Source organism: Centropristis striata, chromosome 11 (genome assembly GCF_030273125.1).
Source record: "Centropristis striata isolate RG_2023a ecotype Rhode Island chromosome 11, C.striata_1.0, whole genome shotgun sequence".
NCBI lineage: Eukaryota > Metazoa > Chordata > Actinopteri > Perciformes > Serranidae > Centropristis > Centropristis striata.
The window spans coordinates 35,793,963-35,806,402 of NC_081527.1; the positions used below are offsets into that span (position 1 = coordinate 35,793,963).

The 12,440-nt window shown below is 37.9% G+C and overlaps 1 protein-coding gene across 1 annotated transcript; it reads left to right on the forward strand.

Annotated features, from left to right (window-relative positions):
- The first annotated feature begins 1,483 nt into the window (after positions 1-1,483).
- Positions 1,484-12,440, forward strand: LOC131980115 (vimentin A2-like). The gene is made up of 9 exons (XM_059344289.1): positions 1,484-2,365; positions 2,822-2,882; positions 5,790-5,885; positions 6,171-6,335; positions 9,019-9,144; positions 9,858-10,078; positions 10,180-10,223; positions 11,826-11,911; positions 12,026-12,440. The coding sequence occupies exons 1-9, from the start codon at positions 1,839-1,841 to the stop codon at positions 12,065-12,067; spliced, it is 1,368 nt and encodes a 455-aa protein (XP_059200272.1). The 5' UTR covers positions 1,484-1,838; the 3' UTR covers positions 12,068-12,440.

Genomic DNA, 12,440 nt, shown 5'->3' on the forward strand with positions numbered 1-12,440 from the left:
GAGAATCAGTCTTCCCTGACATATATATGGTTATTTACTGCAGGTCAATCTGAGGAAAAGGTCATAAAATAAGAAACTGCGAACATGCAACCACAGGCTGCGGCAAACTGGCTGGTATTGGACGACTTTGATTTATACCCAACCCCCAACCTCTCTCTCTCTCTCTCTCTCTCTCTCTCTCTCTCTCTCTCTCTCTCTCTCTCACTCTCTCTCTCTCATCAGAAACGTATGTGCGTTGTAGGGCAGCCTGGATGTGTTTGCATGTTCTGTTCCTTGAATGATGTCCTCTAAACCTGATTAACAATTGTTAAACCGCTGACTTGCACTTTTTTCTTCCCAGCTCAAGCATTTCACATGCAGCATAATAAACTGCATACCTAATATGTTCTTGCGCACACACATGCACACCATAGCTGATAAAATAAAAACGGCCATGGGTGGCTGGGTGACATTTATTGAGGAGTCTCATGACACAGATTGGACAGATTGATAAAATTGATTTAAAATGGATAAATCAAATATCAGGAAGCAAATCTTAGAATGCCCATTCTGAATTATGAGGAAAACATTTGCCTGCCACATTTTCATCTTCTTTGTCCCAAAAAAAATACTAATAATTCTTGGAGCTCACACCCAAAACAGAGGTTTTTATTATGCCTGGACAGATTTGGCTAACATCCAAAAGAAATCCTCAAAAGAGCTATCAATAGCCCAATCTGCATCTCCTGACACTCACGTGCTGTTGTTCAACCAACATAATTACCTAAATGTGATTTGAGCTGGTGCACAGTGACTGTTAAGGTTGAACATTTATATGGCAAACAGTTTTAACCCTTATTAGCTAGATGGGATATTCATTACTGATATCTGCAATGTAATTTTGCTGTATTTCTAGATATCTGTAATTACATTTTGACCAGTGAGGTTGAAGCTACTTTTGTCCTGTGTATTTAAGGGGTTTATTATTACAGATATGTACAATTCAGTTGCAGATATCCACAATGTAAAATTGTGAAAATCTTCCTGCATCCTTGTGAATTTTTCATGCAGCAGTTTTATGATGGACATGTCTTTATTTGTGTTAAGTAAAACACAAATGAATGGTGGTAGGTGATGATTAAAAATATAAAAATATGATAGAATATAATACAGTTAAGCTCATGGTTTATTTGTAGGCATGGTTTACTCTTACTTCCTAAGTGAAGTCTTTAAAAGTGCATGTGGCACCTTTTCATGTTAGCGAGAAATTATTGCATTTAAATTAATTTAAATGATATTTTTCAGCAAGATTTCTGGTAATGTTCAAAGATTCTGCACATTCAAAACATATTCCACATATTTGTGTTATATTTTTCTGAATATTTGTTTACACAAATTTTCTTTTTAAAAGTGATGTGGACAAAATCAATCAAAACCAATGCATCCTCAGCATCAGTTATAATTCCAGTTTCAGACAGATGTACAAGTTTATACTAACGAGTCATATTTCCAGTTTAAGATATCTTTGAATTCCTCTAAATATCCCTCTTGAATTAAGTCTTATCTAGTCAAAATGATGTAGATATCTCAAGTCTTTGATGTGACAGAACACAGCAGAGCTCACATATACTTTGTGCGCAATAACCGTTTGATCCAGGTTCTGTTATGGACCTGAACCTCCGTGTGTTCCGTGCTCTGATTGGACCGTCCAGGTGTCACTCCGGTCACCGTAGAGTCATTTGCATGAGGAGGAGACTATAAATAAGTAATGGTTGAGGGAACGCCTTCCCAGGCGCACTCCGCTGATGCAGTCGGGACAAGAGCAACACAGAGCAATTGTCTGAGAAGAAACCAGAAAGATGTCTGTCAGAGCACCTCCACATTCTTCTTACAGGAAGATGTTCGCCGGGGAGAGAGTCGTGACCAGGACCGGCTACAGCAGCCGCCAGTACTCCAGCCCGGTGCGCTCCTCCCGGGTATCCTACGGTCTCTCCTCCGCCCCGAACGTCTATGCAGTGAAGACCCAGAGGCTCCGGAGCAGCGCGGCCATGCCCCGGCTGGCCTCCGAGAACTTGGACTTCTCCTTGTCCGACGCCATCAACAGCGAGTTCATCACGAACCGCACCAACGAGAAAGCGCAGATGCAGTCCCTCAACGACCGCTTCGCCAACTACATCGAGAAGGTCCGTTTCTTGGAGCAGCAGAACAAGATCCTGCTGGCGGAGCTGGAGCAGCTGCGGGGCAAAGGCACGTCCCGGGTGGGAGATCTGTACGAGGAGGAGATGCGGGAGCTGAGGCGCCAGGTGGACCAGCTCACCAACGAGAAGGCCCGGGTGGAAGTTCACCGGGATAACCTGGCGGACGACATCGACAGGCTGAGAGAGAAGTAGGGGGCGTGGCACGTCTCTGTGCGCTACTGTGTAATGATAAATAGATAGATAGATAGATAGATAGATAGATATACTTTATTTATCCCAAGCTGGGAAATTACAGTGTAGCAGAAGAAGCCATGCATACAGTTATTTATAGGCCTATAAATCAGATCTCTTATCAGAATGCGCATGCCCCTTTTATATATCATGAACATGTGTGTACACTTCAATGCAAGCTAAACTTTATTGAGTTTCGGGTTATAAATATATGCCACGACACTGCACAAATCCTGAAGTTGAAGTGCTGCTGCAGCTCTGACTAAGTGAAGTTTATCGTGTTTTCATGCGTGAAGAAGAATTGCAGGCAGAAAAATGGGTCACATCAGTTTTTAAGGCGGAAGAGTCTGGCTGTCTGGAGTCCACAGGCTGTTAAAACACAATCCTGCTTTTTTTTTTGTCTGTCTTTGCAGGTTGCAGGATGAGATATCCCAGCGTGAGGAGGCTGAGAGCAGCATGCACAGCTTCAGACAGGTAAAGTATGACTCATGTTTCTAAATAAAGAGTTTTCTTACTGTTGCTAACATCAAGTAAATCTCTGCTTCTGTTATGTGTATGCGATAGACAGGAAATTTGCAAAAGAGAGTGATAATGTGAAGATGCTGATGACCCCAGGGCACCTCCCCTGCCACTTCTACTCCAATAAAACGTTAAATTGATGGCAAGTGGTGCCGACGAGATGAGATAAACCTCAATTATCTCTATGAGTCTCACTTCTAGCAGTTATGTGGGGTAAATGTCCATTTTCTCTCCTACGTGATCTCTATCTAATTATCACTCATGAACTGCAGAGACAGGAATGCTCTCTTTTGATGGCACAACAGCAGATTCTAGCCATGATCCGAAATAGCTGTAGAGCAGGACTGACCCTGTCCTGGTACAAAAGGCCAAGTTGTGGCTGTTGAGTTAAATCAGGCCTGCAATGAGAGGAGATCTTTTTAAGTCTGACTGGTCACACTGAATGAGCTGGACACAACAACAGTGCGGGCCCAATGTGGTTATCAGAGCGAGAAGACAAGCCACCATGTGATCTGGCTGTCTCGTTCTGGGAGAGCATCAGCACATTAGATTCTCACCAGTTATGGGCTTGTCAGGGATTGTTCGCTATCACTGGGTTTCATGGTGATTAATGAAGTGATGACGAGTCGTGCAAAAAGTTTCAAAAGGGGTGTCACGGCACAAAAAAGGCAAAAAACAAAAGAAAAATGACGTCTATTTGCATAGCTGCAGACATGGAATTAAGAGTAGACTTGCCTGCAGTATCTTACCAATACTTTGCACCATCACGACCAATACGTTGCACCATCATGACCTTGTCAGTGTGAATGGCAGGAAGGAAGTCCTCTGTGGCTCGCCACGGTGGCACACAGACAACAATGCAGGGCCTGCAGCCGGCTCTCGCTCAGTCAGGCAGACAGTCACTCTTCCAGCCCCGGGTCTGTTTGGGAAACCCTGCTGAATAGCATACTTTGTTTGTGGCATTAGAGCAGGAAAAGCTGCTTCATTTGCTGATACCTCAATTACCAGCCTGCCAACGCCCTGACAGAGCACTGTGAGCTTATAGATAGATAGATAGATAGAGATCATGGTCACCTAACAGATATATTTAAAAAAAAACAAAAAAAAAACCTCTTATTCTTTTCTCTTCTTTTCTTCTTTAACATATATCACTCCTTAGCAATGACAGTTGGCTCTTAAAGTTATGTACTTACTTGATTCCTGTGGTCTATGTCTGGTACCATCTGGTTGAATGCACTTATTGTAAGTCGCTTTGGACAAAAGCGTCTGCTAAATGACATGTAATGTAATGTAATGTAGATAGATAGATAGAATTAAGAAGAATATATATAACAAATATAAAGTATTACATTAAAGTTGTTTTGTGTTTACAACACAACATTTACTTCATGCTTAATTCAGTTAACATGTTATAGCTGTATCTTAAACCACACAGTAACAGAGCTTCCAGTGGAATGACTCAGTTCTACTAAAAGAACCAGAAGAGACTTTCAGGTTAAGAATGTGGTTAGGTAACAACAAATGGGATTAAGGGCCACTTGGATAATGCTTTGTGGCTCTGGGTGCTCTACAGAGCCTCTTTTATTAAACCAAATTAAACTTTTTTTAGCCTTTTTCCCAGAAGCAAGGACAGGCTGCTAAGCAGCTTTTTAAAATTATACAGTAAGGGACCTCTGGTACAATTTTACAAACTATCCGACTGATTTGAAGTGATGGGAGAGGTATTAAGATGCTTTACATGAGTAAAAGTAGACATATCTTATTCTCAAAATACTCCACTGCATGTTAAAGTCCAGCATTCAAAATCATACTGAAGTAAAAGTAAGTACAGTTATACTTATATTATTGAAAGTAAAAGTACTCATTATCCTAAACACTTATTTGAGAGTGTTATATTATTAGTTACATATTGTAGTATTAGTTATTATAACTTAGTGTTGTAATTTGTCATTATGTAGTCAATTCTAAGTACTTTATACACTACTGGGTAGTTTAATAATAAAATATGAACCATAGGTATGGCTATTGAGAGCTGGTAAAAAAAATTGTTACTGGTTCCTGATTGGTCAGTAACATATTATTCATAAGCTCCTGGACAAACTGGTGCTTTTTAAAAATTTTTTTATTTATGTTAATGTATTCTAACATAGCTGGCATTGGTTTACGTTCCTACATTGTTTTGATGTTTAAGAATTTAAGTGAAGGTAAAAATTCAACATTTCCCTCTGAAATTTACCCTAGAAGTAGTATACAATAGAAATTCTCAAATAAAGTATTTATTTTTTGTTTTTATTTGTTCTTTGTGGCTTTTAAAAATTAAGATTAATTTTAAAATTGAGATTAATTTTAAAACCCACTTTTATTTACTGTTTTTTTGTTTTACCCAGCATGAGACTCGCTTTGTTTTAGTTGTTTTTGCTTGTTCTTTGTTTTTATTGTTTTTATTGTTGGTCTGTCCTGCCATGTACAGCACTTTGTATCAGCTAACGCTGTCTTAAAGGGCTCTATAAATAAAGTTGATTTGATTTGATTTGAAAGTTAATGTACCGCTAAACTGTACTTAAGTTCAGTTTTTGAGTAAATGTACTTAGTTAACCAGAGACTGTGGCCTAAAAGGTGCTGCAGTGTAACACATGAAGATCATGAGAGACAATCCGCAGTGACACTTGTCATGTGCCTGCAGTTGATTCTTATTGGCTGCATGTGTTTGCGACCTTGCCTCACACAAAGGGTCATTTTGTGTACGTGGCGCCTGTACAGCATGTTTAGGAGAGCGTTTTCTTTCTGTGTCAGCAAACACATAATGCATCCTTCATGTCACCTTCACAAGTCACCTCATTAAGAGTCAGTGTCGCTACACAGGATGTGGACAATGCTGCCCTCGCCAGACTGGACCTGGAGCGGAAGGTGGAGTCGCTCCAGGACGAAATCAACTTCCTCAAGAAGCTGCATGACGAAGTAAGCTTCCTTTTCTGTAGCTAAAGCTGGCCCAGTCTAATGCGGAAACAGTGCACATGTACTTACTAATAAGCTAAAGGCACTGTGATAAAAACTAGGCCAAATTATTTGAGGTATTTGTTAATCAGGTCAGAGTACAAAATCAGTAGGGTTCAAAGCACCAAAGCGACTTTTTATAGACAGGAATGTCATATAAATCTATCAAAAGGACATTAAAATTAATTAGTTCTTGCTATACTGCCCTCTACATATTTGCACATGCCAGTTCTATTGATTGTATTGCAGGAAATGATGGAGCTGTCGAACCAGATCCAGCAGCAGCAGCATGTGCAGGTGGACATGGAGATGGCTAAACCTGACCTGACAGCTGCCCTGAGGGACGTCCGCCTGCAGTATGAGAACCTGGCCTCCAAAAACATCCAGGAGTCTGAGGACTGGTACAAATCCAAGGTAAAGATTTTACACCAACTTTGAAAATATTTTTGGTGGTGTAATTATATAAAAAAAAAGAGTGAAAGTCAAAAGCTAAACAGTAAATTAACCCTATAAAGCCAAGTGTATCATATTTGATACATACGTTTTTGAGACCTCTACATCATCAGTGTGATATTTTTTTTCCTGAAAAACATGAATTGATGATTAAAAAAACTGAGCAACAAATTTCACAAAAATACCAGTTGTAACAAAAATGATTTGCTGGTTCCACTGGTGGATCCGTCATTGCTGCGTGAAAACTTCATATCAGCAGATGTATGATGTTGTTTTATATGGAAAAAAATATTTTGTATGTTTGAGGAAAATGTTAAAAGGAAAGTCAAAGTTTTATTTGGTTAAAAATATTAGGTTTTATGTGATTATGTTAGTTCAAGAAAAGCAAATTGTGAGCAACAAATTGCACAAAAAGACCTGATGTATCCAAATTAAATTCATATATGAAAATTGATATTGAATTTAAAAAAATGTTAGCCGGTTCAATAAACACTCCAGTTTTGAAAATTTAGAATTTTCTGGCAATTATTTCACGGTTCAGGCTTTATAGGGTTAACTACATCTTGAATATAATCCCACATTCTGCACATGTCATCTACAATCAGTATTTTTTTAAGGAATTGGTCATATAACTATTTGTATTTTAAAACTATAATGATGATCCCACCCCACTCTGCAAAGCTCCTTAAAGGGAAAGTTTTATGAGGTATTTATCCATAGTCAGTGTATTACCTAAAGAATGTGAGGTCAGCACGCACTTTTTTGGGAGAAACAGTCAGCAGTACTGACACAGTAGCTAAGCAATGTATTGCTGTGGATGGGGGCAGCAGCAAATGCATTTAAGCCACTTAAAAAAAATCCCACCTAAAAAAATCAAGCAACATCTACTGTATACTGACCAAGGTTATTATAGTTAACGAAAACTAACGAAATAACGAAAACTAGAATTGAAAAAACATTTTTGTTAACTGAAATAAAAAAAAAAACGGGAGTTTTTAACTAACTAAAACTAACTAAAATTATAGTGAAAATGTCCTTCGTTTTCGTCTTTGACAACTTTTTTCATACATAAACCTTTTTGGTTGATATGAAATCTATTTCATCTATCTGGTTTTATGACTTAATAAATTAATTGGGGCTGAGATGGATCAGACAAAGGAAATAAAGGAAACATTTATTGTGACCTTATTGAATCTGGCACCCAAAAAATACCCCATTACAAAAAACTAAAACTAACACTAAAACTAATAAAAACTAAACTAAAACTAAGCATTTTCCAAAAAATAAAACTAATCAAAACTAGCAAACTCACTCTAAAAACTAATTAAAACTAACTGAATTTGAAAACAAAAATTGACAACGAAATTAAAACTAAAACTAATGAAAAATCCAAAACTATTATAACCTTGATACTGACTCACGGTAATGAATCATTTGAGTATCTTTCAGCTCTTTATTTTGTTTTTCTTGCCTCCAAACTTCAGCTTCCTGGCCCTCGTCGGTGTTGTTTCTTGCTGCAGTAGTTATTACCAGCCCAGAACCAAACGGTTGACAAAACTAGCAGCTAACTGGTGAACTCTGAGGGGCATTTAGCAGCTAAGGAAACAGATATTTCCCTCAGGAGTTGGTGGCAAGGTTATAATAGTTTTGGATTTTTCATTAGTTTTAGTTTTAATTTTGTTGTCAATTTTTGTTTTCAAATTCAGTTAGTTTTAATTAGTTTTTAGAGTGAGTTTGCTAGTTTTGATTAGTTTTATTTTTTGGAAAATGCTTAGTTTTAGTTTAGTTTTTATAAGTTTTAGTGTTAGTTTTAGTTTTTTGTAATGGGGTATTTTTTGGGTGCCAGATTCAATAAGGTCACAATAAATGTTTCCTTTATTTCCTTTGTCTGATCCATCTCAGCCCCAATACATTTACTTAGTCATAAAACCAGATAGATGAAATAGATTTCATATCAACCAAAAAGGTTTATGTATGAAAAAAGTTGTCAAAGACGAAAACTAAGGACATTTTCACTATAATTTTAGTTAGTTTTGTAACCACAAAATACAGTTTCAGTTAGTTATCGTTTTTTTAAAAACTCCCGTTTTTATTTTTATTTCAGTTAACGAAAATGTTTTTTCAATTCTAGTTTTCGTTATTTCGTTAGTTTTCGTTAACTATTATAACCTTGGTTGGTGGAGATGATAAACAGAGCTAGAGGGATAGTGAAAATAAGAATTACATTTATCAGGTGGGACACAACTCCAAATGTCTGATAATGTTGCTCCTCATCTCCTTGATTTGGAAATAGGCAACTGTTTGCTCAGAAGTTTGCCATATCACATTTAAAAAGGTTCCACTGCCCCCATGTGGGCCAAAAAAGTGTTTTTCTTTAAAAGCCATTATATCATCTGCCAATATCCTGAAAAGCAGTGCAGTAAACTAGAACCTTTATTTCTTTTTGGCGTTGGAGTTTTGCCTTTCAACAACCAAGCTGCAGTGTCACGTCTGCAAGCCTCTTTTGTGGCCACGTCGTTCATAATTTACATGCTTCAAGCAATCTGCCATCATCTCTCACCCTCAGCCTATGACTCATCATTTATTGAACACTTGATTTCTCAGTTCCTCTCCTTCTCTCTATGTTTGTCACTGTGCTTGCCAGTTTGCTGACCTCACTGAAGCTGCAGCCAGGAATAATGATGCTTTGAGAGTTGCCAAACAAGAGGCCAATGACTACAGACGCCAGGTTCAGTCACTTACTTGTGAGGTGGATGCCCTTAAAGGAACTGTGAGTATGCAACTTTAGACCCACACTGTACTATACTAGATAATGATACAAAGGGCCCAATGTATTTATCCACATGCAGCCTGGATCACACACAAAAAACCCACAAAGTTGAGAAAAAGCTGAGAATGACACAGCAAATACATATCGTTAGCCTCATAGCATTATTGCCTAAGTCATTTTTTGGCCAAATTGTGATATCTGCCTAACTTTACTCTCCTACCACTGCTGCATCTTTCTGCCCTATTGCATATGTTCTAAGCCTATCAGAACACTTGTTAGAGTCCAAAATCACTTTCTGCCTTAGTCATCTCTGTGACTTAGGCATTTTTGCGGCTACATACAAACCAAACTACATTATTTATATGTAAGAGAAAAATTGTCTTAGTCAGGGCATATTCTGCCTAAGTCACTTTTATCTGTTATGAAATCGATGTGTTTAATTTTTTATGCAAACTTGTTCACACTTCTATTTGAACTTACTGTTACAATATCAATTAAGAATACCAATGGGCTTCCTAAAAATTGTGTATTTTCTTGTTTCCCGAAAACGTTCAAATATGACTTAGGCAAATATGCTATGAGGCTAACGATATGAGAATTTATTTACACAGGTCACATAAGAAAAATAATCACACTGCTGTTTAATTTCAATTGGAAACAAGTTATTTTTACTGCCCAAGTGTCATTTTGTTCCCACTTGGCTGCCATCCTAGAATGAGTCCTTGGAGCGCCAGATGAGAGAGGTGGAGGAGAACTTCTCCCTGGAGACAAACGGTTACCAGGACAGCATCGGCCGCCTGGAGGAGGACATTCACAACATGAAGGATGAGATGGCCCGTCACCTCCGGGAGTACCAGGACCTCCTTAATGTCAAGATGGCCCTGGACATTGAGATTGCCACCTACAGGAAGCTGCTGGAAGGAGAGGAGAGCAGGTGAAGGATAAACATCTTTAGATGTGCATGTGAACATTTAGGACAAGCAACAAACAAATACGCGAATGTTGATTTATTGACTGTATGTTCTGTATTTTCAGAATCACCACTCCATTGCCAAACTTCTCATCTCTAAACCTGAGAGGTAGGTTCACAGTCTGCATGTTAATTTAACAGCAGGAATGTTGTTATTGGTTATTGCAAGGTTCTGGAAAATCTGGAAAATGCTTCATTTTAACTGCTATGTTTTTAAAGTTAGAAATATGCTTGAATTTGGATATACTCCCTGAAAAATGCTTGATTTTCAACATTATCTGCTCATGTAACCAAAAGTCTTATTATATTTTTTAAATTACACTCAATAATAATAATAATAATACATTTTATTTGTAATGCACTTTACATTACAGGAAATCTCAAAGTGCTACAGGTTAAAAGCATAACATTCTAATTATAAAAAGGATAAAAAAGGAAAAAAAACAGCTAAAAACAGAAAACATACATAATCTAAAAACCATCTAGATGGGAGGAACCAAAGGTTTTGCTAAAAAGGAATGTTTTTAGTCCTTTTTTAAAAGTCTCTATGGACTGTGGTGCCCTCAGGGTGTCAGGAAAGGCACTATTCATCCACATATTTGTTGTCTATTGGGATCTTATACGAGACACAAAGTGGGTCAGAACTAGACTGACTGAAAAGGGTGCCTAAATGCTGACACATAGAGACAGACAATCACGCTCTCATTCACTCCTACGGGCAATTTAGAGTCACCAATTAAACTTAAGTGCCTGTTTTTGGACTGTGGGAGGAAGCCGGAGTACCTGGTGAGAACCCACACTGACACAGGGAGAACATGCAAACTCCACACAGATAAGATGCAGGCCGGAGTCGAACCGGCGACCCTCATGCTGTGAGGTAGTGGTGTAGTGGTTAGCACTCTGTATGTATCTGATTACTTATTATAATTCATGTTGTACCATTCAGCACTACACCACCGTGCAGCCCGGGTGCCCAAATGTAAAGTGTTATCTTGTTCCATTCAGCACTATCCTCAATATACACTACTGGTCAAAAGTTTTAGAACACACCAACTTTTCCAGAATTTAATTGAAAATGATGCAGTTTAATGTCTCAGTCTACTCTGAAATGAATGCACATTTGCAACATTTAAAATTCTTTATTGAGCATGATAGTGTTTTGAAAATAAAAAAAAGATTCAAAATCACATTTTATGTTGAACTAAAGGACTAAAAAAAGACACAAAATGACCAAAAAAAGACACCAAAAGACACAAAATGACTTAAAAAAGACACAAAAAGACTTACAAAGACATGAAAAGAATAAAAAAATTGACAAAATAGCCCAAGACTCCATAGAGTTAAGTTGTTAACCCATTTCTTGTTCCCTGAAAAAAGGCCTACTTGCATAATTCTGAAATGTACATTATTTTTCAGTTTTGGTTAAGCTTACCTTTTTTTATTTACTCTGGCAGTTCACCACTTACCTTTGTACCCTTTCAAGCTGTTCATTTGACTTGAACTGCTTGAATTTCAATAAAAAATGGAAAAATTGGGGTGTTCTATAACTTTTGACCGGTAGTGTAGATATGATGATAAAGGCTTCCAGTGAACATTCCTGGTGTAGGTACCTTGAACGCTCATATAAAGTGCTTGAACTTTACTATCAAAAAGCTGTATGTATCTTGTTATTATATTGACGGCTGATGAAACACTTTTTTCTTTTCTTTAGAAACAATGATTGATTCCAAACCTCATTTTGAAGCTACAACAACTAAGAAGGTCCTCATCAAGACCATTGAGACCAGGGATGGTCAGGTAGAATCCACTTCAAGTGATTTTCCAATCAACAAAGTCGTTTTCTGATGGTCATTTGAGCTCAGACACACAAACCCGCTCACCTTTTTCTCTGTCCTCTACATCCTTGTTCAGGTGATCAACGAGTCAACCCAGAACCACGATGACATGGAGTAATAATAATGCCTCTGTCTTTGCCAAACAATCAACAAAAGCAATACGAAGAAACACATTTCACCTGGGCTACAAGCAAGCAAACAAACGAACAACACAGCTTCGAGAAGTGCCTTTATATGTGATGATCTGTTAGTTGACACAGACTGTATTCTGCTTCCTCCTCTGCTGAGAGTATTATCTTTTTGTCACATTTGTTTAGACACAATAATGAAATCAGCACAAGATAGAAATCCTTATTGAGGTCTACAAAAATCTTTCTTTGTAACCAAAGTAGTATTTTGATCAATACAGCATGCACACTCCAGGAAATCTGTATGCTAAAGATGTCACAATTGCCTGTACGCAGCAATAAACCAGAAAGACTGTAACTCAA

Excerpts from the sequence above, each read along its gene's own strand:
- LOC131980115 (XM_059344289.1), top strand. The coding sequence starts at position 1,839 with ATGTCTGTCAGAGCACCTCCACATTCTTCTTACAGGAAGATGTTCGCC. Across the intron at positions 2,366-2,821 it reads ATCGACAGGCTGAGAGAGAA|GTTGCAGGATGAGATATCCC; the intron begins GTAGGGGGCGTG and ends CTGTCTTTGCAG. Across the intron at positions 11,912-12,025 it reads TTGAGACCAGGGATGGTCAG|GTGATCAACGAGTCAACCCA; the intron begins GTAGAATCCACT and ends ATCCTTGTTCAG.